Source organism: Armigeres subalbatus, chromosome 1, assembly GCF_024139115.2.
Source record: "Armigeres subalbatus isolate Guangzhou_Male chromosome 1, GZ_Asu_2, whole genome shotgun sequence".
NCBI classification, from domain to species: Eukaryota; Metazoa; Arthropoda; class Insecta; order Diptera; family Culicidae; genus Armigeres; species Armigeres subalbatus.
Genome location: NC_085139.1, coordinates 13,501,989 through 13,524,780, shown reverse-complemented (window position 1 = coordinate 13,524,780; position 22,792 = coordinate 13,501,989). Strand labels below are relative to the sequence as shown.

General features: G+C 43.3%; 1 protein-coding gene across 2 annotated transcripts in view; it reads right to left on the bottom strand.

The window, feature by feature from the left end:
• The window catches only part of LOC134221898 (lysosomal-trafficking regulator), a 60,174-nt gene that overhangs the window by 404 nt on the left and 36,978 nt on the right, over nt 1–22,792 (bottom strand). For both annotated transcript variants that reach the window (XM_062701067.1, XM_062701073.1), the window contains exons 6-9: nt 18,002–21,079; nt 17,254–17,933; nt 3,311–3,470; nt 21–3,246 (exon numbers count right to left, since the gene is read on the bottom strand). In XM_062701067.1, coding sequence (XP_062557051.1) covers nt 21–3,246; nt 3,311–3,470; nt 17,254–17,933; nt 18,002–21,079 — 7,144 coding nt within the window. The remainder of the gene's footprint in view (nt 1–20; nt 3,247–3,310; nt 3,471–17,253; nt 17,934–18,001; nt 21,080–22,792) is intronic.

Sequence of the window (22,792 nt, the reverse complement as noted above, 5' to 3'; positions counted from 1 at the left end):
CAGTATTTTAGGATACAAACCTCGTGATTCCAAAAAGGTCTCCCATATTTGAAGCAATTTCACGAACCATCGCCAAATTCCAGCTGCTATACAGTCTTATCACACCGTTTTCCATACCGACGGCTATACAATTAACCCCGCAACCCTCCTTCACCGAAGAGTAGCAAACGGCCATAACTGGACTCTCCATAAAAACATGCTCCACGTACTTGGCATTGATCGTGTGCAGCCTCAGCTGATCGCGACTGGACGCCATCGCCACGTTCACGTAGTCCATGTTGTAGTTCTCCGTTACTTCGAAGCTTTCATCGTCCACCAGTGTGGAGGTATCGTTCGAACGACCCGACACCGACGACGCACGTGTGCTCGAGTATATCGTCACGATGTCTCCCATGGTCGGACTGATCGCCACCAAGCTGATCTTTGAATTAATTCCGTTAACCGGTTTCGGAATTTCTCGAACATAGCTCAACGTGTTGTAGTCCCATATCGCTGCCGTCCCATCCATGCTGACGCTGACAACAATCTTAAATTCAATACTAATCGAAATCGCCGTAATCTCCGCTCGATGTTTAATCAGAATAATTGGGAAATTCCACTTGATTGGTACACTTCCGGTGCCCTCCTCTCCATCGTCATCTCCTTCCAATCTTCTCCGAAGGGTAGCACTTTTCCGATCGATCCATTTCCGGAACGAACTAGATCGTTTTCGCGTCACCGACGGCTGTATGTTGGAATTGAAGAAAGACATTTTCTTGGCCTGTCGCTGTTGAAACACAGCGATCCTTCCCGATTGATGTCCAAACCAGATGTCTGGACAATTCGGGTCACTTCCACACGCTGTTATGGGATCCATATTGGTATTGTAGACCAGCTCACTCGAACGAGTATCGCTATCCTGCACCGACCTGAAGCGTACCACGTCGTCCAGGTGACCCCAATCCATTAGATATTGAGCTTTGGTGTGTTGCCCTCGGAAAATGTTCATTCGCAACGGTAGCGCAACCACCTTGTTTCCCTCGATCTGCGTCAAGGAACTTGGGCTATTGACTGTTCCTCGGATGTCCACGATCTTGGGACTGGGAAGAACAGGTGAACCGCAGTACAGTCCCCACTTTAAGCCACTAACAGTGTCAACTACCTCGGGAGGATTAGCCCACAGGGGAGCGTGATTCGACTGTGGATGAGGACTATCGAACAGCTGCCGTGGCATTTGACCGTAAGTCTTGACCATTGTTTCCAATGCGAGTTTTTCCACCGGGTCGTCGATATCCGTAGCGTTGAAATTCGCATAAGTCGCTGGATGGAACACGTTGATTGCTTCAACGGCAGCGGAACCGGTTTGCTTGTAGCCGAATATCAGATCAATCCAGCTGGAAATCCGCTTCCGCACGTGATCGCTCTCCAGGGCCTGACGATGGATCAGAATGAAAAGACGTGTCGATTGGTGACACCAAGGCGGTAGTTCCACATGATTGACTGGTTCTCCGGATTGGCGAAGCCCAAAGTCGAAGCCTTCGCAGTTTTCCATGAACTCCGGACAGCAATAGAACTCCGGTATCAGTTCTTTCACGTCGGTGGGAGAGTCTCTACTCGCCAGCTTCCAGGTGGTGGCCAGTGAGTGGAACGTTCGATCCGGGATGTCAAAGCTGTTGTCTTGGTATTGCAGAAACAGTGACGTGAACGGGAGCATTCGAACCAAGAAATGCAGCACCGTTCCAGAGTTGGAGTAATGGGAGCTGTAGTGGTAAGGTTGGATCCGCTGTCTACTGAGAGAGTCGTTTTCGGATTGCTTCAAATAATTGTAGTTGTTGATGTAATGCTTCTCCAAGTCCTTATACTGCACGGCGATCGGTTTCTCCAAGTTTCGGAATACTTTCTCTAACTGAAGATCAAGAGTTTGACTTTCGTAGTCAGCCAATATCCAGGGTAGTACCGGATACTGCATCAAGTCATGATAGCTTCTGCCCGATATTTGATTCAAATGCATCAAATATTCCCAATTGCTCAGGGAACCTTCCCTCCAAGCTTGCGTATGGGCGTCCAGCTCTTGTCGACCTTCACGTTGAACAAGGTCATGGAAGAATCCTACAAATTGTTCCCGTTCCAGCGACCTATCGAACACCAGGAAAAGCGATCTGTCACTCCTGAGGAAAATCTCCACAGCCGTTTCCTGATGTTGGTAGCGCTTTTTCCATATTTTTGTGATGTCATACAGATCGTAGATCGAGATGTCGCCCGTACTCAGACTCAACACCAGCTCCGTACTCGTCAGTATGCATTCGCTATCGCGTTCGTCTTTGGGGGAAATTTGACGTACAGTCCATGTGTACAGCACTTGGTTCTCCATCGAAAACTCCTGACTCCGGTTATGCGGTATTAGGTATTCTAATAACGGCTTCGAGGGTTGATCTTCAGCTGTTCTGAAGTCCTTCTGCAAAAACCGTTCCGCAACGGTCTGCCGACATCGCTTCATACGAGTCAGTGTCAGACTGGGACCGTACGTGTCGTCTAGCTCCCATGAAGCAGGGTACAATTTTTCATTATACCACGGGGCATCTTCGTGGGTCATCTGCTCGATGATTTGTCTCCACTGGTTGAAGAATTTAAAGTCGTTGTCCTTCTTAAGCTGAATGATGAGCTCTTTGCGCAACTTGTTTTGCTTCTCTACGATATTTCTCGTGATCTCCATAGCAGCGATCGTGCAAGTGTGAATTAACTTTTCCTGCTTGTTGATCGACTTCAGAATCGTCTGTTCTTGATCGTTGATGTTAATCGTCCGTAGATAATCAAACTCTTCCAGAGTTTGCGTCAATGACCAGGTAATATTGTTTGGGCCTTCGATTGACTTATAGAAGCTATTCACAACCGCCCAATCTTCAACGCTCAAATCCTTTTGGTTCAGCAGCAAAATACTGTGACTGAATACTTTCAACATACGAACGTCGCAGATCAGCGAGAGATAATTCCCACCGTCAATATATTGCCCTAGCTGTCGGATCGTGTAGAGCTTCAGGCTGATTGGTCGTTTCGGCATAAGACACCAAAGGATGATGTTGCCACCGCGCGGGTTCCCGTTCAAGGTACGATTCATCAAGCTCTTGATCAGAAGAATTTCCGATTCGGAGACCTGATGATCGGCGTCGCAGTTCGTGATGAACTGCACTGCCTTGTCGTGGATCTGATTGTAGCGAGCCTTGATTTCCGCCTTCGCGATCGTACAGCCGGGAAGGTCCACAGTGAAAGCTGAAACGGAACATTCGTCTATTAGTTTTGCCAAATAAACTTTATGAACATTTTTGAAACCTACAATTGTTCTTATGCCCAATGATCGAGTCTGTCGGTCTATAAATGAAGAGCTGCAACAGATTGCGATAGAACAGGGCTTGGATGTCCCTAACTCCTAGTGTCACTTTTGGATTTTTGTGCCTCTCTGCCAGGATAAGTCCGTTGATCAAGTCCCAAAAAGGCTGCAAAAGGGGAAATATATTAATCATTAATGGTTTTATAATCTCTTTAATTCAATGGTAGTATTACAGTATTTTCACATTACATTTATTAAGTAACAGTTCAGATATTTGGGTTATCTGAGAGCAATTATATTTTATAACAAGAGACATAAGCAGTATTGGTAAGAACTCAAATTCTCAAATCTCGTCCACGATTCAATTCAAGCGCGAGGCAAACCTCCCCCGACTCATGCCCCAGAGAATCATCCATGATTCGACTCGCGATTTGCATCATTGCGTCATCGTCTTCGTTAAATTCGTTCCTATTGGGTATTGAATGAGATTTGAGCATGATTCTACCAACACTGGACAGAAGTAGCATAAAACAGGATTTCACTAGCTACAATCAAATTTGTTTATTTGTTTACAACATCAACAGGCTCTGTGTGGCCCCAATGAAGGTCTTAAAATATAAAGTACATTTAGAAATCACAATCAATTAAAAAAAGTCACAGTAGTAAAATTGCTATCTAGGTATGTTAATAAAAAGTCAAAAACCCTCGGACGTAGCATATTACGCGATAAATGGAAGTCAAACAATGTTGCAACTCTGTTGAATACGCATTGCAAGCCACCGATTGCCCCATGTAGTCCGTAATTCGTCCTTTGCAGTGGTGGTCTAAGCATTCCGCTATTGCGGAGTGTCCTTGGTCGAACATTCAAATCTATCTGCTCCAGAATACCTTCGCAGTCGATTCGTCCCTGTAGTATATCGGCGATCGTCATCGCCCGGGTAATATCTCTCCTAGCACGAAGAAGTTCCAGATCGATCAACTGATATCGGCTCTCATAGCTCGGTAGGAAAAACATGGCAACTTCCGAAGTGCCAATCGCAGGAAGCGACGTTGGACCGATTCAATCCATTCGGCGCCATTGTTGTACGCTGGGCTCTAAACTGCAAAGCAGTACTCTAGAGTAGAACGCACAAGAGAACAGTAGATGGCTTTCAAGCAATAAATGTCGGAAAAATTCTTGGCAATCCTAAATAATAGTCCCAATGTCCTAGAAGCTTTATCGACAGCGTACGAGATGTGCTGCTTTAATGTTAGCTCTGAGTCCGGGACTACACCAAGGTCCTTGATGTGATTCGTGCGTTAGAGTGTCGTGTCAAGTAGGTTGTAGTCGAACATTATCGGTTGTTTCTTTCGAGTGAACGTTATGACGGAGCACTTGGCTGGGTTCACGACCATACGGTTTAGAGAACACCAGCTGGCAAAATGAGTGACCTGCCGTTGTAAATTAAGACAGTCAGTAGTTGAACTAATTTGGAGAAACATTTTCAAATCGTCAGCGTACGATAGTCGATAGTCGCTTTCGATGACTAGATGCGATTTTTCTGCAAGATGGAAATATTCCACTAGACAGTGACAAATGAAAAATACGATGAAGAGGGTCAAGCAAACAAGAAATTTGTTTTTTTTTTAGGAAAGCAGACGGAATACCGTCTGGTCCTGGATTATAGGACGACTTGAGTTTTGTTGCGGCCCTAGATATAGCGTCAACGTCGACATCTAACACGCCTAATGTTTGGCTGCTTAATGGAACGTTGCTAGCTGCGAGTCTAACTTGGTCAGCACTAATACGCTCATCGCTGAAGACACTGGCAAATTTTTCAGCGAATAGCCCACAGAGCTCTGAAGTATATAGATTTAGTGTGTGGGCGAAAGCTCAGTCGATTATCGGGCGAAACCCGTTAAACGGTAGAAATATAATACCATACGTATGTGTAAAAGCTAGAACGACGAGAATAAAAATTAGATGAGTTAGTTGAGTTGGAGACTTTAAAGAAATCGGGTGTTTATTTTATTATCTCCTACCGAACAGTTCTTTAAATTATAATAGTGGCGACGAGTGATAAAAAGTGTCAAGGTCAAGTTACTGTGCTACCATAGACATATTTCGGCGGACTTTGCGTTTGGCTGATGCAGAGGAAGAATCTTGCTGAAGGAAGAATCTGGAACACTTATGCTAGGGACATAGCTGGACACGTTACTAATTCTGGAAGATTTCCCTATTCTGGACAGATTATCTAACGAGTGATCCATCAGTGAGAGAATCTTTAGAACCTTAGCTTCTAACAACTGGTGAAGTATAAAACAGCAAGAAAGTGAGACATTGCCGGTAATTCCACATCCAGCCTGCCATTTATTTCGTCAATTGACGGCTCGCGAGGTTGCTGACTGGCATTGCCGCGAGTAGGAAATCCCTCTAATCCCTGGGTCGGTAAATGCTGACGACGAGTTCCGGTGAGTTTGATCTTTTTTAACTTTTGGGAAGCTGTATCTGAAATTATTGCCTATTAGCTAATTCCTGCTGTTGCATATTGACTTATTTATAATACCAATGGCTCAGTCCAATATTACAACCACACTGGAACCTTTTCGGAAGGGTTGTTCATTCAGTGATTGGGTGGACAGACTCAGATTTTTTTTTAACATGAATAAGGTTCCCGATGACGCCAAAAGGGATCATTTCATTACTTTAAGTGGTCCGGTGATCTTCCGAGAACTCAAGCCTAACACGGATTTAGCACAAATTGACTACACTGAAATGGTTTCCAAATTGAAAGCTAGACTAGATAAGACGGAATCAGATTTGGTACAGCGCCTAAAATTCAATGTTAGAATGCAACAGCCAGATGAGTCATTGGAGGATTTTGTATTATCAGTCAAACTTCAGGCTGAATTTTGCAACTTCGAGAACTTTAAAGAAATGGCCGTTAGAGATCGTATAGTCGCTGGGATTCGTGACAAGGCACTCCAGCAGAGACTTCTCAATGAAGAGAAACTTAGCTTGGAGAGTGCTGAGAAATTAATAGCTACCTGGGAGATTGCAAGAAATAATGCCATAAATATGGATTTTAATAGTGGGCTCGATCAAATAGCTGCACTTAAAGCTAACGGGGATCTGGAACAAGATTGCAAAGACTAGCAGCTACTATGGAATTAGCATCGAGATCGCTACAAAATGAAGGCCGGGTTGAACGTGGCTCAGTTAAAAGCAGATTAGGTTATTCACCGTATAAAAAGGATCAATGGCGCAACAGGCAATGGCGCACAAACAATGGACAAAGCAGGCAATCGGACAATAGGCGATGGAACGATGGAATGCAGATGAATGACGAAGGTCCTCGACGATGGAAAAGTCCTGATTATTCTCAAATGGTGTGTGATTTCTGCAAAGTAAAGGGTCATAGCGCAAATGCTTTAAATTGAAAAACATGAAGAGGGATGCGGTAAACAAGATGAATTCAAATGAATCAGGCGACAATCCGGAACTATATTTGAGTGAATTGGTCAACAGAATGCGCACTGAGTCGGACAGCGAGAGTGAAGTAGAGGGTGAGAATTTTTTGATTGAATGTATGCATGTGGCTTCTATTGGAAGAATTAGCGATCCTTGTTTATTAAATGTAAAGATTAATAATGTGCCGTTCAATATGGAGGTAGATTGTGGATCGTCTGTGACCGTGATGGGCAAAAACCAATATTATGACTATTTCCAGAATAAGCTATCAAAAGCAAAAACAGTTGATTGTTGTGAATGGTTCACAACTTGTTACTGAAGGAGAAGTAGACGTTACGGTGTGTTTAAAGGGAATTTCCAAGAAAATGAAACTGTTAGTACTTAATTGTGACAACTATTTCATTCCACTTTTGGAAGACCATGGTTGGATGCTTTTTCCCGAAATGGCGACAATTTTTCATCAATAATATAACGAGCACTACGTTAACTACACAAGAAGAAATAATTGAACAACTTAGACATAAATATAAAAGCGTTTTTGTGAAAAATTTCTCTTCTCCAATCAAAGGTTTTGAAGCCGATTTAGTAATAAAATGTCAAGATCCGATCTTTAAAAAAGCGTATAACGTCCCGTACCGGTTGAAGGATAAAGTTCTGGCTTATTTAGACAAATTGGAGAGGGAAAAGGTCATAACCCCGATCAAGACGAGTGAATGGGCATCGCCAGTTATTGTAGTGATGAAAAAAAATAACGAAATTAGATTAGTCATCGATTGTAAAGTTTCGGTGAATAAATGCATTATCCCGAATAGTTACCCATTACCAACAGCACAAGATGTTTTTGCGGGTTTGGCTAATTGCAAAGTATTTTGCTCCTTGGACCTCGAAGGAGCATACACACAGTTGTTATTATCTGACAAGTCTAGGCAATTTATGGTGATTAATACCATTAAAGGACTCTATATCTATAATAGATTGCCGCAAGGCGCGTCTTCAAGTGCGGCAATTTTCCAACAAGTCATGGATCAGGTTCTAAATGGAATAGAAAATGTTTCGGTGTATTTGGACGATGTTTTAATCGCAGGAAAGGATCTTGATGATTGTAAAGCAAAGCTAATGGTGGTACTTGACAGATTGGCAAAGGCTAATATTAAAGTCAATTGGGACAAATGTAAGTTTTTTGTAAATAATTGAATACATTTAGGACACGTTATAAGCGAACATGGATTAAAACCATGTCCAGACAAAATTACTACTATAGAGGAAGCCAAAGCACCTAAAAATACTACGGAACTCAAATCATTTCTGGGTTTAATTAATTATTACCATAAATTTATACCCCGACTGTCATCTAAACTATATTATTTGTATAATTTGCTCAAAACTGGCAGTAAATTTATTTGGGACGAAAGATGCAATACGGCATTTGAAGAAAGTAAAAAATCGTTGATAAATACTAATTTTGGAATTTTATGACCCGAATAAGCCTATTGTTATTGTCTCTGATGCTTCGGGCTATGGCCTTGGAGGAGTGATGGCTCATATTATAGAAGAAGAAGAAAAACCTATATATTTCGCATCATTTTCCTTAAACGCTGCCCAGAAGAATTACCCAATTCTTCATTTGGAAGCATTGGCTTTAGTATGCACGGTGAAAAATTTCACAAATTTCTATTTGGCAAAAAATTTTCATCTACACAGATCATAAGCCATTGGTAGGAATATTTGGAAAAGAGGGAAAGAACTCTATTTATGCTACTCGATTACAGAGATTTGTGCTTGAAATGTCAATATACGAATTTGAAATAAGTTATAGGCCATCGGAACGAATGGGGAATGCTGACTTTGTTCCCGCTTCCCGTTAAATGTTTCAGTCCCAGATGAGTTTGATAAGGAATTAATCGGTAGCATTAATTTTAGTGACGAATGTCCTATGGATTTTAACATGATTGCTGAAGAAACTTCAAGGGATGAATTTTTACAATCAGTCATTTTCTTCATGCAAAAAGGATGGCCAACAAAAGTAGATAAAAGATATATCAATGTATTCGCTAATCAACAAGATTTAGAATTAGTAGATAAATGTCTTCTATATCAAAACAGAGTAGTTGTACCACAGACGATGAGAAAACAGATTTTAAAACTTTTGCACGCTAATCACTCGGGTATCGTTAAAATGAAACGGTTAGCCAGAACCAGCGTTTATTGGTTTGGTATCAATGCGGACATTGAAAGATTTGTTACTTGCTGTGATACGTGCAATAGTATGGCTATAGTTCCAAAGGTTAAAACTGAATCTAAATGGATACCAACAACACGTCCCTTCAGTAGAATTCATATTGATTTTTTTCATTTTGCTCATCACACCTTCTTATTGACAGTTGATAGCTATTCCAAATGGATAGAAGTGGATTGGATGAAAATGGTACAGATTGTAAGAAGGTGTTAAAGAAACTTGTGGGCTTCTTCTCCAGATTTGGTTTACCAGACGTGCTAGTTTCCGATGGCGGCCCTCCTTCAATTCTTTTGCATTTCAAATGTTTTTAAAACGGCAAGGAATAAATGTCCTCAAGAGCCCACCATATAACCCTACCAGCAATGGGCAAGCAGAGAGGTTGGTGCGAACGGTCAAAGACGTACTAAAAATTTCTTATTAGATCCTGATTTTTCACACTTGGATTTGGAAGACCAACTACACTTATTCCTAATTAACTATAGGAACAATAGTTTGACGATGGAGGGTAATTGCCCTACACAAATGATCTTTAAATATAAACCAAAGATAATCTTAGATTTAATAAACCCTAAAATGCAGTACAAAAACTTTTTATGCTCCGATGTTATTCAGGGCAAACAAAATGATATGCAACAACAACCATTTCCCATGCATGATGAAATTCTGGTAAAAGGTGACAGGTACATTACTAGAAATGTATTAGATCCTTTTGAGAATCTGACAGAAGGAGATGAGTTATGGTATAAAAACCATAACCCACACCATACGGCTAAATGGCTTAAAGCAAGCTTTATTAAAAGGCGCTCTCTTAACTTATTTCAGATTCTAATTGGAAACGCGTTAACCATGGCCCATCGAAATCAACTACGTTTGAGTAAGCAACGAAACCCTTTCGACGGTCCAATAATACAATGGAGCAGGCAACAGCCGCAGCAAGCGAGAAGTCCCAGTTGTGACGAATTTCATGGATTTACGGAAGCAGAATTGAAAAGAGGAAAGAAGCGTAAATACGCTGTGGAGGGTAATGAAATGCCTGTAGGCTCACCGATCAGGCGATCGAAAAGGTTGAAAAGGACGAGAAAGATAGATGATAATTTTGTATACTCAAGTTAAAAATAATGTGAAATTGATCACGTTCGAATTAATTATAATTTTAATAATGTACCCTTGAATTAAAAAATAATTTTGAATTTTACTAAAATACAGTTATAAGAATCTTTCTAAATGGGAAGAGCTGAAGTATATAGATTTAGTGTGTGGGCAGTCGATTATCGGGCGAAACCCGTTAAACGGTAGAAATATAATACCATACGTATGTGTAGAAGCTAGAACGACGAGAATAAAAATGAGATGAGTTAGTTGATTTGGAGACGTCAAAGCAATCAGTAGTTTATTTTATTTCCTCCTACCGAACAGTTCTTTAAATTATAATAAGCTCCTATGGGGTAGACGCTGTTTCACCGTTGTACTGCATTGAAGATGGCAGACCAGATTATTTGCGCTGTTTGTTGATGTAACTCCAAAAAGATTTCGGCCGCTGCTTAAACTTACGCTCAATTTTGTACTGGTAACGTAAAAAGTTCTGACGACTGACACGCTGGTATTCATGTTTGAGCCTCACGTACTGATCTCGCAGTGGTAGTGTCAGCTTTGTTAGGGAAAAGAGTGCAAACAAACCCTAGGTCTCAGATTGTCCTAAAACTAATATCACAATAATGAGTGCTTCGATGAGCAGATTTGCTAAAGTTTTACAGAAAGCTATAAAGGATCTCGTAGTCCGTTCGATGCTTACGTCGCTAGTGTTGACACCGGCCAACTTGTGAAGATCGTCGGTATGATACCAGGGGTTCAGGTTGAGTTCCATCTTGAGCAGCTTGTCCTTTTTCACCTGTAATCGTTTGCGGTGAGATTTTGCGAAGTTGCCCAAAACCGCCGATGCATAGGTCAGTATAGGTCAGTATGACCGGCGATTCAACAGAGGGCTTTCAAAGAGCGATCCATTTTTTCATCGATAGAGGTAACATGGGTGTCAAACTTGAGCTTTTTGTCAAACACCACTCCTAGAGACTTGCCCTTTTCGTCCCACGTAGTTGGTTGGCCATTGATCGTTATCGATTCCCGGGGGAAGTATCGAGTTGATTCTATGACACTGCCCCGAATATCACTAACCCGAACGCCAGTACCCATTATCATTACCCCGAAGGATTTTTTAAATTAATGTGTTTTTTTAATAACCCCGAAGGACCATTACCCCGAATTTGTCAAAAAATTTAAAAAAAAAACATGTACTCATTTTCTTGCTCACTTTATTACTTTATTAGATTGCGTTTCAATAATGAAGTTGAAAATAGAAACTAATCAGTCAAAAATAACATATTCAGAATAATCAGTATGAGTCATTTACTCACCTGTCTTGTTCCGGTCTACCGCGTTGTTTAAAAGAAGGAAACATTTACTTTTTCGCCGCATCCCGCCGCATAACTTCTTTTAAAGAAGTTACCGTCGTGCGGGGCTTCTTTTGACAAATCGGGGGCTACTTTGGACATTATGAAACAAGAATTATAACGTAAATTACTATCAAATTTCCATTATCACCATTCAGGTGTATTGTTGATAGTTGGATGGCAGCTTTCTGTTTCAAATTTTGTATTTATTTTGTTTAATTTTTTTAGAAAATTTAAAATCCAAAGTAGCCCCTGTAATCAAAAGAACGGTATTTACTCTTCCACCTTATTCCGGGCAAGCGCGTGCTTTAAAAGGTGTCATTTGGTTTTAAAGAAGGAAGCATTATTCCGGAGAAGCGGATGGTTTCAAAGAAGGTGTCATTTACTCTTTCGCATTAGTTCGGGTAAATGCGTGTTTTAAAGTTTGACAGTTTTCCCATATGAAATGTGCCAAACGCAACGCAAACGTATCCTATGTGCAGGCCTCTTTATTCTGGGCAAGCACGTGTTTCAAAGGGTGTCATTTACTCTCCCATCTTATTCCGGGCAGATGCGTGCTTTAAAAGAAGGAGAAATTCATTCTTTCGCATTATTCCAGGCAAGAGCGTGCTTTAAAAGAAGGTGTCATTCATTCTCCCTCCCTTTTCCGGACAGATGCGTGCTTCAAAAGAAGGAGGCATTCACTCCCTCGCATTATTCTGGGCAAGCACGCTTTACAAGAAGGTAACATTTACTCTCCCATCATATTCCGGGTAAGTGCATAATTTGAAGGAAAAAAGTAATTTACTCTCTCGCCTTGTCCCGGGTTAGTGCGTGTATTGTACTTAACGCATTAACATTATCGCCTGATTTTCTCAAAATTGCACGCGGCGTACCCTTCAGGAAAGGTACCGCCGCGCTTTCTGCATCCCGTTTACTTGATTCTTATGGGTGAATGGCATTGCGGTGTATCGTTTGGCGCGGCCGTACCTTTCGACAGTCATTCGCCGCGTGAAGTTTTGTGCAAGTACCCATTTAGGAACATTACAAACGCCGCGCAGTGTATCATACCCAGAAAATCTGACAATAATTGTTGCTGAAGATATTAATATCCGTTCCATAGACAGGACATGTGTTAAAGAAAAAGAAAAAAAATGCTTATACTGAAAGTCACATCACGTTTTCACAAATTTCTCGTGAAGGTCGTGCTTTCATTCTCTTTGTTGGTCTCTGGCATTCGCTCTTTCGCATTATCCCGAGCATTCCCCGCTCAAGTATAAGGATAATTGTTAGCATATACAAAAGTAATAATTAAAATTATATTGCGTAATATATTTATATGATTTTCGGGGTAATGGCCTTTCTGGGTAGTGGGGTATTCGGGGTAGTGGAATATTCGGGGTAGTGACCTTTCGGGGTACTGGCGTTCGGGGTAGTGACATTCGGGTTAGTGTCATAGAACAAATTCTTCGAGGTTGTTCATTGCGCCTTTGGATGTGGATGACAACGATTTGTGGATCTTTATCCGACGCCAGGAATGCAGCGTCATCCGCAAAGAATGCGTAGGACACACCGTCAACCCTGACTATATCGGAAGTGTTGTAGAGCAACGGTTCTCAACCTGGGGTACATGTAGCTGACCCTAGGGGATACCTCGGACAAAAATGGATGATTGCGGACGGATTAGAAATCCAATCGGAGTTTAGTGTTAGAGGAGCGAGTCGATTTATTTCTCACTTGTTGTTCGTCTGGGGGTAACAAGGTTGATATGCGTTTTGTTTGACGTATTGTATTCGACTGACTATTGCGAGACCTACTATAGAATAAGTACAGAGATCGTATGTAAAGAAACGAACAATTTTAGAGAGCTTTTCCGAGTACTATGTTGGTGAGTGATCGGAATGGTGTGGAAAAATGTCAACTTTCGATCTCATAATGTGTCTCTAACTACTTAACAACACACTTCTACAGATTATTTATATCTCAACGTAACATTTTGTCAACATGCGTGCTCACTGCTGAAAAAATCACAAAAGTTTAAACAAACCAAATTCTTTTAAATTGCTTTTTTATGGGATGAACATCGGAGCCATGAGATGAAATCAAGGAGCAGTTCCTATTTGAATTGTTAATCATACGCATGGTCTTTAGGAACCTATATAAATATGATGGGTAGCAATCGTTCTTTTACCAAGCGTAATTTAACTGACAGACCAAGGATCTGAACTCCAGAGTGGTTTGGAGAACCTACAACATCTGTAGAAATATAGACTGCACACGGCAGCAGGGACTATGTCCAAGGGCTTGACGATCCCTCCCCAGGACATCTGCGAGTTGTGGGGCTTGCCTAGGATGTGGTGGGGTTTGACAGTGGGCCCTGTTAGATTCCTATAAAAAGCTGTATGTATCTGCAAGTAGGCCCCTTCAAAGCGACCGTGTGCCGCTCAAAGCGCACAAGCCCAAGTCCGGGTGTTAGATGAGACACTAAACAAACCTGACACGACGGTCCTTCGACGAGACAGGAGGTTTGCGCAGGCTCAATAAGCCGCCTAGAAAACCAATAATTACGAACAATGTAAGAGATAATGCGACTCGATATAATCGGCAAAGACCTAGGCGACGAATAAAGGATCACGATTGGAAGCTTGGAACAAGGAACTGAAAATCGCTAGGTTTCGTAGGTTGCGACAGGATGATCTACGATGAATTACATCCCCGCAATTTCGACGTCGTGGCGCTGCAGAAGATTTGCTGGACAGGACAGAAAGTGTGGAAAAGCGGCATCAAGCGGCTACCTTCTACCAAAGCTGTGGCACCACCAATGAGCTGGGAACCGGCTTCATAGTGCTGGGTAAGATGCGTCAACGTGTGATTGGGTGGCAGCCAATCAACGCAAGGATGTGCAAGCTGAGGATAAAAGGCCGTTTCTTCAACTTTAGCATCATCAACGTGCACTGCCCACACGAAGGAAGACCCGACGACGACGAGAAAGACGCGTTCTACGCACAGCAGGAGCAGACATACGATAGATTCCCACTACGGGACGTCAAAATCGTCATCGGCGACATGTATAGACCGGTCATCGGACCGAATAGTCTGCACTGCATACCGTATCGAATTATCATGACCAATGATGCATAAACTTTGCAGCCTTCCGCGGAATGGTAGTCCGAAGAACCTTCTTTCCCCGCAAAAATATCCACAAGGCCACATAGAGATCACCTAATCAAGAAACGGAAAACCAAATCGACCACGTTCTAATCGACGGTAAATTCTTCTCCGACATCACGAACGTCCGCACTTACCGCAGTGCGAATATTGAATCCGACCACTACCTCGTTGCAGTATGCCTACGCTCAAAACTCTCGACGGTGTACAACACGCGTCGAAGCCGGACGCCGCGGCTTAACATTGGGCGGCTACAAGACGGTAGACTAGCTAGGCGCAGCGTCTCTTGAAGATGGCTGGAGAGATATTCGATCCGCCATTGGTAGCACCGCAACCGCTGCACTTGGCACGGTGCCCCCGGATCAGAGAAACGACTGGTATGACGGCGAATGTGAGCAGTTAGTAGAAGAGAAGAATGCAGCATGGGCGAGATTGCTGCAACACCGCACGAGGGCGAACGAGGCACGATATAAACGGGCGCGGAACAGACAAAACTCGATTTTCCGGACGAAAAAGCGCCAGCAGGAAGATCGAGACCGTGAATAGACGGAACAACTGTACCGCGCTAATAACACACGAAAGTTCTATGAGAAGTTGAACCATTCACGTAAGGGCCACCTGCCACAGCCTGATATGTGTAAGGACATAAACGGGAACTTTCTTACGAACGAGCGTGAGGTGATCCAAAGGTGGCGGCAGTACTACGAAGAACACCTGAATGGCGATGTGGCAGACGAAGATGGCGGTATGGTGATGGACCTGGGAGAACGCGCGCAGGACATAATTCTACCGGCTCCGGATCTCCAGGAAATCCAGGAGGAGATTGGCCGGCTGAAAAACAACAAAGCCCCTGGGGTTGACCAACTACCAGGGGAGCTATTTAAACACGGTAATGAGGCACTGGCTAGAGCGCTGCACTGGGTCATTACCAAGATTTGGGAGGAGGAAGTTTTGCCGCAGGAGTGGATGGAAGGTGTCGTGTGTCTCATCTACGAAAAGGGCGATAAGCTGGATTGTAGCAACTACCGCACAATCACATTTCTGAACGCCGCGTACAAGGTACTCTCCCAAATTTTATGCAAGGGAGTTCGTGGGGCAGTACCAGGCGGGTTTTATGGGCGAACGCTCCACCACAGACCAAGTGTTCGCCTTTCGCCAAATACTGCAGAAATGCCGCGAATACAACGTGCCCACACATCATCTATTCGTCGACTTCAAAGCCGCATATGATACAATCGATCGGGACCAGCTATAGCAGCTAATGCACGAACACGGATTTCCGGATAAACTGACACGGTTGATCAAGGCGACGATGGATCGGGTGATGTGCGTAGTTCGAGTTTCAGGAGCATTCTCGAGTCCCTTCGAAACCCGCACAGGGTTACGGCAAGGTCTTTCGTGTCTGCTATTCAACATCGCTTTGAAGGGGTAATACGAAGAGCAGGACTAACACGAGTGGTACATATTTCAATAAGTCCGTCCAGCTATTTGGCTTCGCGGACGACATAGATATTATGGCACGTAACTTTGAGAAGATGGAGGAAGCCCACATCACACTGAAGAGGGAAGCCAAGCGGATCGGACTAGTCATCAACACGTCGAAGACGAAGTACATGATAGGAAGAGGTTCAAGAGAGGACAATGTGAGCCACCCACCGCGAGTTTGCATCGATGGTGACGAAATCGAGGAGGTAGAAGAATTTGTGAACTTGAGCTCACTGGTGACTGCCGAAAACGATACCAGCAGAGAAATTCGGGGACGCATTATGGAAGGAAATCGTAAGTTTTTTGGACTCCGCAAAATGCACCGATCGAATAGCGTTCGGCGCCGTACCAAACTGAATATTTACAATACGCTTATTATACCGGTAGTTTTCTACAGACGCGAGACCTGATGAACGATGGTCGTAGAGGACCAACGCGCACTTGCAGTTTTCGAAAGGAAAGTCCTGAGTAGCATCTATGGTGGGGTGCAGATGGCGGACGGTACTTTGAGGAGGCGAATGAACCACGAGTTGCACCAGCTGTTGGGAGAACCATCCATCATTCACACTGCGAAAATCGGAAGACTACGGTGGACCTGGCACGTAGCCAGAATGTCGGACAGTAACCCGGTGAAAATGGTTCTCGACAACGATCCGACGGGTACAAGACGGCGAGGTACGCAGCGGGCAAGGTGGATCGATAAGGTGGAAGATATGACTTGTGAACCCTCCGTAGACTGCGTGGTTGGCTTATATACCGCACAGGACACTTCGGCCTTTCTCTGAATAAATAAATAATAACATTTTCGGTAATATTGAAATAGTTTTAGAGTAATAAAATCGTTGTAACGGGCGGTGTAATTGTTCAATTTTCGTTCATATAAAAGTGGACAACTGTCGATCCTTCAAGAGTTGGCGATTGTTTTGGATATATGAATATGTAAATTTGTGGCATAGAAACAATTAAGATATTGCTAAGTCATATCCGGGTCTCTTTGACACAAACACCTCAAGTGTTAGTATTTTTAACATCGCACAAAGTAGATCAACATTCACGAACACAGTTTTCCACGAAATAGGAAAACAGTTCAGACCTTCATGTTGCATTAAAAAGTTATGGCGATTTGGAAATGCAATTCGTATCATATCGACCCGAACACTGTAGAAAAGTTAAACTAGATACTTACAATAACAAAGTTCACAGAGGCTAGCGATCGTTGTGCAAAGGTTGTGATAAAGCTCAGAAAGCAATCACGATTGGAGATCACTTCACCGGCCTCATCCTTTTCGTGCATTTTGACCGCCGTTTTTACCAACGTCCCCACGAGTCCGTTGTCCACCATATACTGTGTCGCTTTCTGGTTTTTAAGTTCGATGTACAATATTAGATGCAGTATCAGTTGGAACAACCTTGGATCGGTATGCGATTGTGGCAGGGTGGCCATCAATACATTCAATCCGCACTCTTGAACGATATTCACATGGTACTCGAAAATCAATGACTCTAACGACAGTACCGAACCAGTTTTTGTGATCCATCGGAAGCAGCTATTGAGCAGATCGATGTTAACACTGTGCGATCCTATCTGGTTACCCAAGTGGTGCCAAAAGATCTTGAATTGCTCCTCGGTGTAGCTGGACAGCACTCGATCGCTGATGACCGCAATCAGACTGATGATCCTCGTCCTAATTCGAATGTTTGAGTTGTTCGCCAGTATCAACAGAGTTTCGATTATTTTATTCTCCGCAGAGAAGAACTGCCGCGCTTCCTGATCCGGCAAGATCAGCAGTAAATCGCACATCGCGCGCAGAAAACTCTCCTGGATGAAGTCGTTGCCTGTTCCGAAATAGTTTTGCTCGAAGAACTCTGTGGAATACAATCAGAAAATTAGTTAAGACAATCTATTTTAATTGAAAAATTCTGAAGTAACTTACTGAATTTAGTTGGTAGCGATTGCGTGGACATATTGAGTTCCTTCCTAGCAGCAGCCTTTGAAGGGGATGTCCGTTCTTTAGGTGTCGAGCAAACTCTGGCGGTCGGACTTTGCAATCGTCGAACTTTACGCTTTTCGCTCTTCAAGCTTCTCCGGCGAATGTTGACATCAGCAAGAGCATGATTCAGCTTTTCATAGTTGGCCTGGTAGTTCTCGGCAGTTGGGCTACCTTGCGAAGACTTCGGCGTTGCTTGCGGTGAAGTCTCTAATGAGTCGGCTCTCTTGCTTTCAAGTTTGCCCATTTCGATGAAGCTGGTCGTCGATTCGAAGGAAGCGTTGTTGGTGTTGGCGATGGCCAGAGGAATGACCTTTCGCAGCTGAGAATACTTGAGACGTCTTTCACGAAGGTTCAGACGTTGGGACAGCTTATTCTCATTAGGCTTGGTAGCTCTGATTGGCAATTGAGGATTGATGTTGAAGTAAAACTTTTGCCGATCGTGGGTGACGTAACTGTCGGTAGGTTTGTGCATGAGCAACAGCAGATCAATGATTTCCTTGAGTAAACTCACTTTGGGAGGAGTGCTGGAGAGGTTCTTGATCAGCGTCACCAACCAATCAGCTGCCGTCTCGGATATTTTGACGGTCTTTGGTGGGATGACAAAATTCATCCGACAGAAGTCGATCAGCGTTGGAACGAGACCAGCATCAGCCAGCCGTTTGCAATTGTACTCCATACCAGGGTGTTTATCACGGGTGATCGTGATCATGATTTTGAACACCAAATTCAAAACCTCCTCAGAATGATCGATCCAGATTTGGAAGTTTTCAAAAAAGAACACAATAATTTCCGGGTAGCGAATCCTGGCTACCGAATTAGTCAGAACACTGTAAGTGTCGCCCCGGTAAACCAAAACCGGCTGATCGAACGTTACTTGCAATATGGCCGCAAGGACGCAGACTTCTTTGTGGCATTTCTTATTCTTGAGGACAATCCCTACCAGTTCCAGCAGATCCCGTTGGACAAACTCGTTGTAAAAGTCGTTGTTGTCATGAGCTATTCGCAACAGCAAGTTTAAAGCATTTGCGTGGATTCTTGCCGAATCGGAAAGCTCGACGATTCGTGCAAAAGCGAAAAGCATAGCTGTTATGCCTCCCGATAGCTGTATTGATCGTTGCAAGGAGAGGTTTTCCACTGGAGCAATTCGTGGCGAAAAGCTTAGCATTCCCAATGCGACCCTTCCGTACCCAGGTTTACCCGTGACAAAAACGTCCGGTTTGTGGGCAGCGAAGTTACCGATGTGTGATCGGTGCAACAGTTGAAAGTGATTCCGGGGATGGAGATCTTCCAGCGATAACTTAGACAGGTTGAGATTGCCATAGTTTGGGACAATCTCTCCCTTTAGAAAACCGGATAGATGGATCCAATTGGGACCAAGGGAGTACAGATTTGCCAGGGTGGACACATCTGTGAAGCACTTCCTAAACAATTGAACGTTGGAGAGTGAGTAGCTTAGAGGGCAATCATCTTCAATACCAATTCGATGACCAATGGCGAGTACTGGAAGCGCCGTGTCGATGTGAATTTGGCATGGTTCTACTATGGTTAAATGTTGTTGTTGAACTCCATCTAGCGTTAGGACAATGGATATAGAGTTATCCACTTGCTGCACGGATAGGGCCAGTGATGTCCATTGATCTTCTACGAGTTGCAATTCTTTGATACTGTACTGTTCCGAATGAAGGTCGTAAAAATAATCATTGGAGAGACTGCTTGTCGCCACTTTCTTAGTCGTTGCCGGAAGATGTTTGTAGCAATAAACACATTGTGCACCCGGTGTGTCAATACGAAACGCCTGTACGGATGGTTCTATCGATCGCAGAAAATTTTTATAACTCCACATATGGGATAGCTCTTTGGCACAGTTATCACAACAGCTCACATCAATCGCACTAGCGAGGTACCGCTTTGTATTTGCACTTGTGATGATTCTATCAGGTTTATTAAACCGCACCGTAAACTGCCGTTGGCGATTGATGAACACGGAAATGATTTGCTTCTCGCTACCAACGGAGATCAAATGTGTGATAGCGAGACGGTTGCTATCCTGTTGAGTCGCGCTTAAACGAAACCAAACCGAAGCGGTGAATCCTTCAGTATTCCACGGTGAAAAGTTTACGTAGCTTAGCGGAATCATTTTAGCCGAACACGTGAACGGCGACCGTATGTTGTAAAACTTATGATGCTCCCGTAGATAGTTAATCTTCTTAGATAAAAGCGCATCGCACGTGGATATCCGAGAACCGTCGTCACCCTTATCTGGAAAGCTTATTTCGGTGTAACATTCCAATTTAAATGTAGTGTCTACGATGTTCATCAATTTGGTTAAGATTAGCTGAACTGGCGGATCATCAAGAGTCAACAACTGGAGAAATTTGGAGAATACTTCTGGTGTGTCAAGATCTGTGATCAATTCCAATATGGATGTCTGCAGCTCCTTCAGTCGAACATCACTCCGCTCCAGCACAGGTCCGAATCCAGTGATCAAGTACAGTGATCCTCCAAGATGATCTTTGATTCCGTTGAGCTTCAAAATCATTTGCGATAGCGTGGGACACCAACTCTGAGGATCTGTGGCACACTTTTTCGACAATTCAACCAATATGTCGATCACTATGTTGCAGATATTCTGGTTAATTTTGGTGGACCCAACCTCCCTCGATCGCATACTACTGTTTCTCCGCGAGGCAACTGTAAGCAATTGATCGTTCTCCACATCTCCATCGTACCCGTCGTCAAAAGCGGTGGTGTAGCTTTCATCCGTCGAACTAATGTCGTCCTCTGCACTGACTGACTTTCTGCCGACCCCGCTGAACGATTGCACCGGAAAGTAGTACTCGTTCGTCTGCGCACCATCGATGATTTCAAATCCTGCCACCTCACCCCGAACTTCAGCGATTTTGAGCAACGACTGCAGGGCGTTCATTACATTTTTCGTGACCTCCGGTGAGTCCCAGTTCTCGAGCGCTCCGCTGAGCAGAAGTTTCTTCAGTTCGATCAGCGCCGACTGCATGGCGTCCTCTGAAACGTGGGAGAAGAGTTCTAACTTAATTGATTGCGTGCAAATGTTTCATTGCATTTTAATGAACTGAACACGGCGGAAACACCACGGTGATGAGAATGTGCGCCCTGCATAATGCTCATGTGTTTCACACCGTACTTGTAATAAGAAGATGAGTAATCTACCTATCGATGGCATAGACTTTTGATGTTCATGGAACAATTACCTAGCTGATTTTCCAAATGCTTAAATAACGTTCGGGACGATTGCTTAATCTATACGTAATATGGACATACATACTATGTAGTAGACATTTCGTTAAATCAATATTGGCCTCAAACTTATCTAAATTAAAGTGAGGTCATAGCCTTTTCCCTGTGCAACTTTACAAAGAATAACGAAAACAGGGCGACGGTCTGGCGACCGTGATCTTTCATAAGGCTTCGCGGTTCATAAGCTGCACCGTGTTGATGACAAGGTTTGAAATGGAACTAGGGTGGTTGCGTGACATAACTAGACCGTATTGAATTTCATTCAATATAGATTTTTCTTGTTTGTCTTTCTCGTATTTTAAGTATACGGCTATATGTTGGCTTCTTTAAGGAGACATTTATTAGCTTATACATATTACACTGAATTAACACATTGACACCACAAGGTTCACGGCAAGATCCCGAACATGAGAGAATAGCTAAAAGTACTTGGATAATAACTGATTGGGACATTGGGTATTTATTTTTTTTACTAAACTTTACTAATTAATCAACTAAACAATCATTAATTTATACTAAGTTGTGTGATATCCGAATCTTATGAATATCCTATGAAATTTAAATACGATGGGTGAATTTTGACTTCAAGATAGATACTTTTTATCATGTTATTAAGTGATCGTATTCTGAACAGGCGATTAAGGTGCTTGTTCGAGAGTGGAGTGTATTTAAAAACTCGACATAGGCGGACCGACGGAACTCTCCGAGAAAACCAACCACGAAATTCGGATACCGGATAAAAGAAATCCTTTGCTTAGTTTAAACCAATATATTTACACTAATTACATTTCTAGATAATCGAATTTACTTCAAGCTAATTATCTAACACGTCTAACCGAGTTGAAAGCACGGCGTACAGTGATGGTGTCTTTCTTCTTGGGTGGAAAACACCCTCGCGTATTCTTCTTTGATGCGCTCCTTGCGTGCTTATTTTGTGCTGCTGCGTTGTGGTTGCGTTGAAGGATGCATCCTTCGTACAGCTGCATTCATTCGTGACGGATGGCTCGAACATCCTCCCTCACTGGTTCTTTGCGCTCGTTGTCCAGTATAGGTAGCGGGACCAGCTTGTGTATCGGACGCTTCAGAAGACCAGCTTTCCTTTGAACGTCCACTACACGGACCAATCCATCCGATCCAGTGTAGTTTGCCTCGCCCTTACTCAACTTCCGTTGTTTTGGCGGTAAGTTATCATTTTTTATAACTACCACCGTTCTTCCTATTCCACTTGTGTCGCACCTGCAACTCCAGCAGATATTCATCGGACCAACGCTTCCAGAATTCTCGACGCAGGCGCTCGATATACTGCCATCTGGAAAGACGATTTTCCGGAATTCCTTCATAACTTGGCTCCGGGATGGCATTAAAGGGCGATGGATTAAAAAATTCCCGGGAGTTAGCGGCTCAAATTCCAATGGATCTTCAGATGGAGCGTACAAGAGCCGAGAGTTGAGTTGAGCCTCG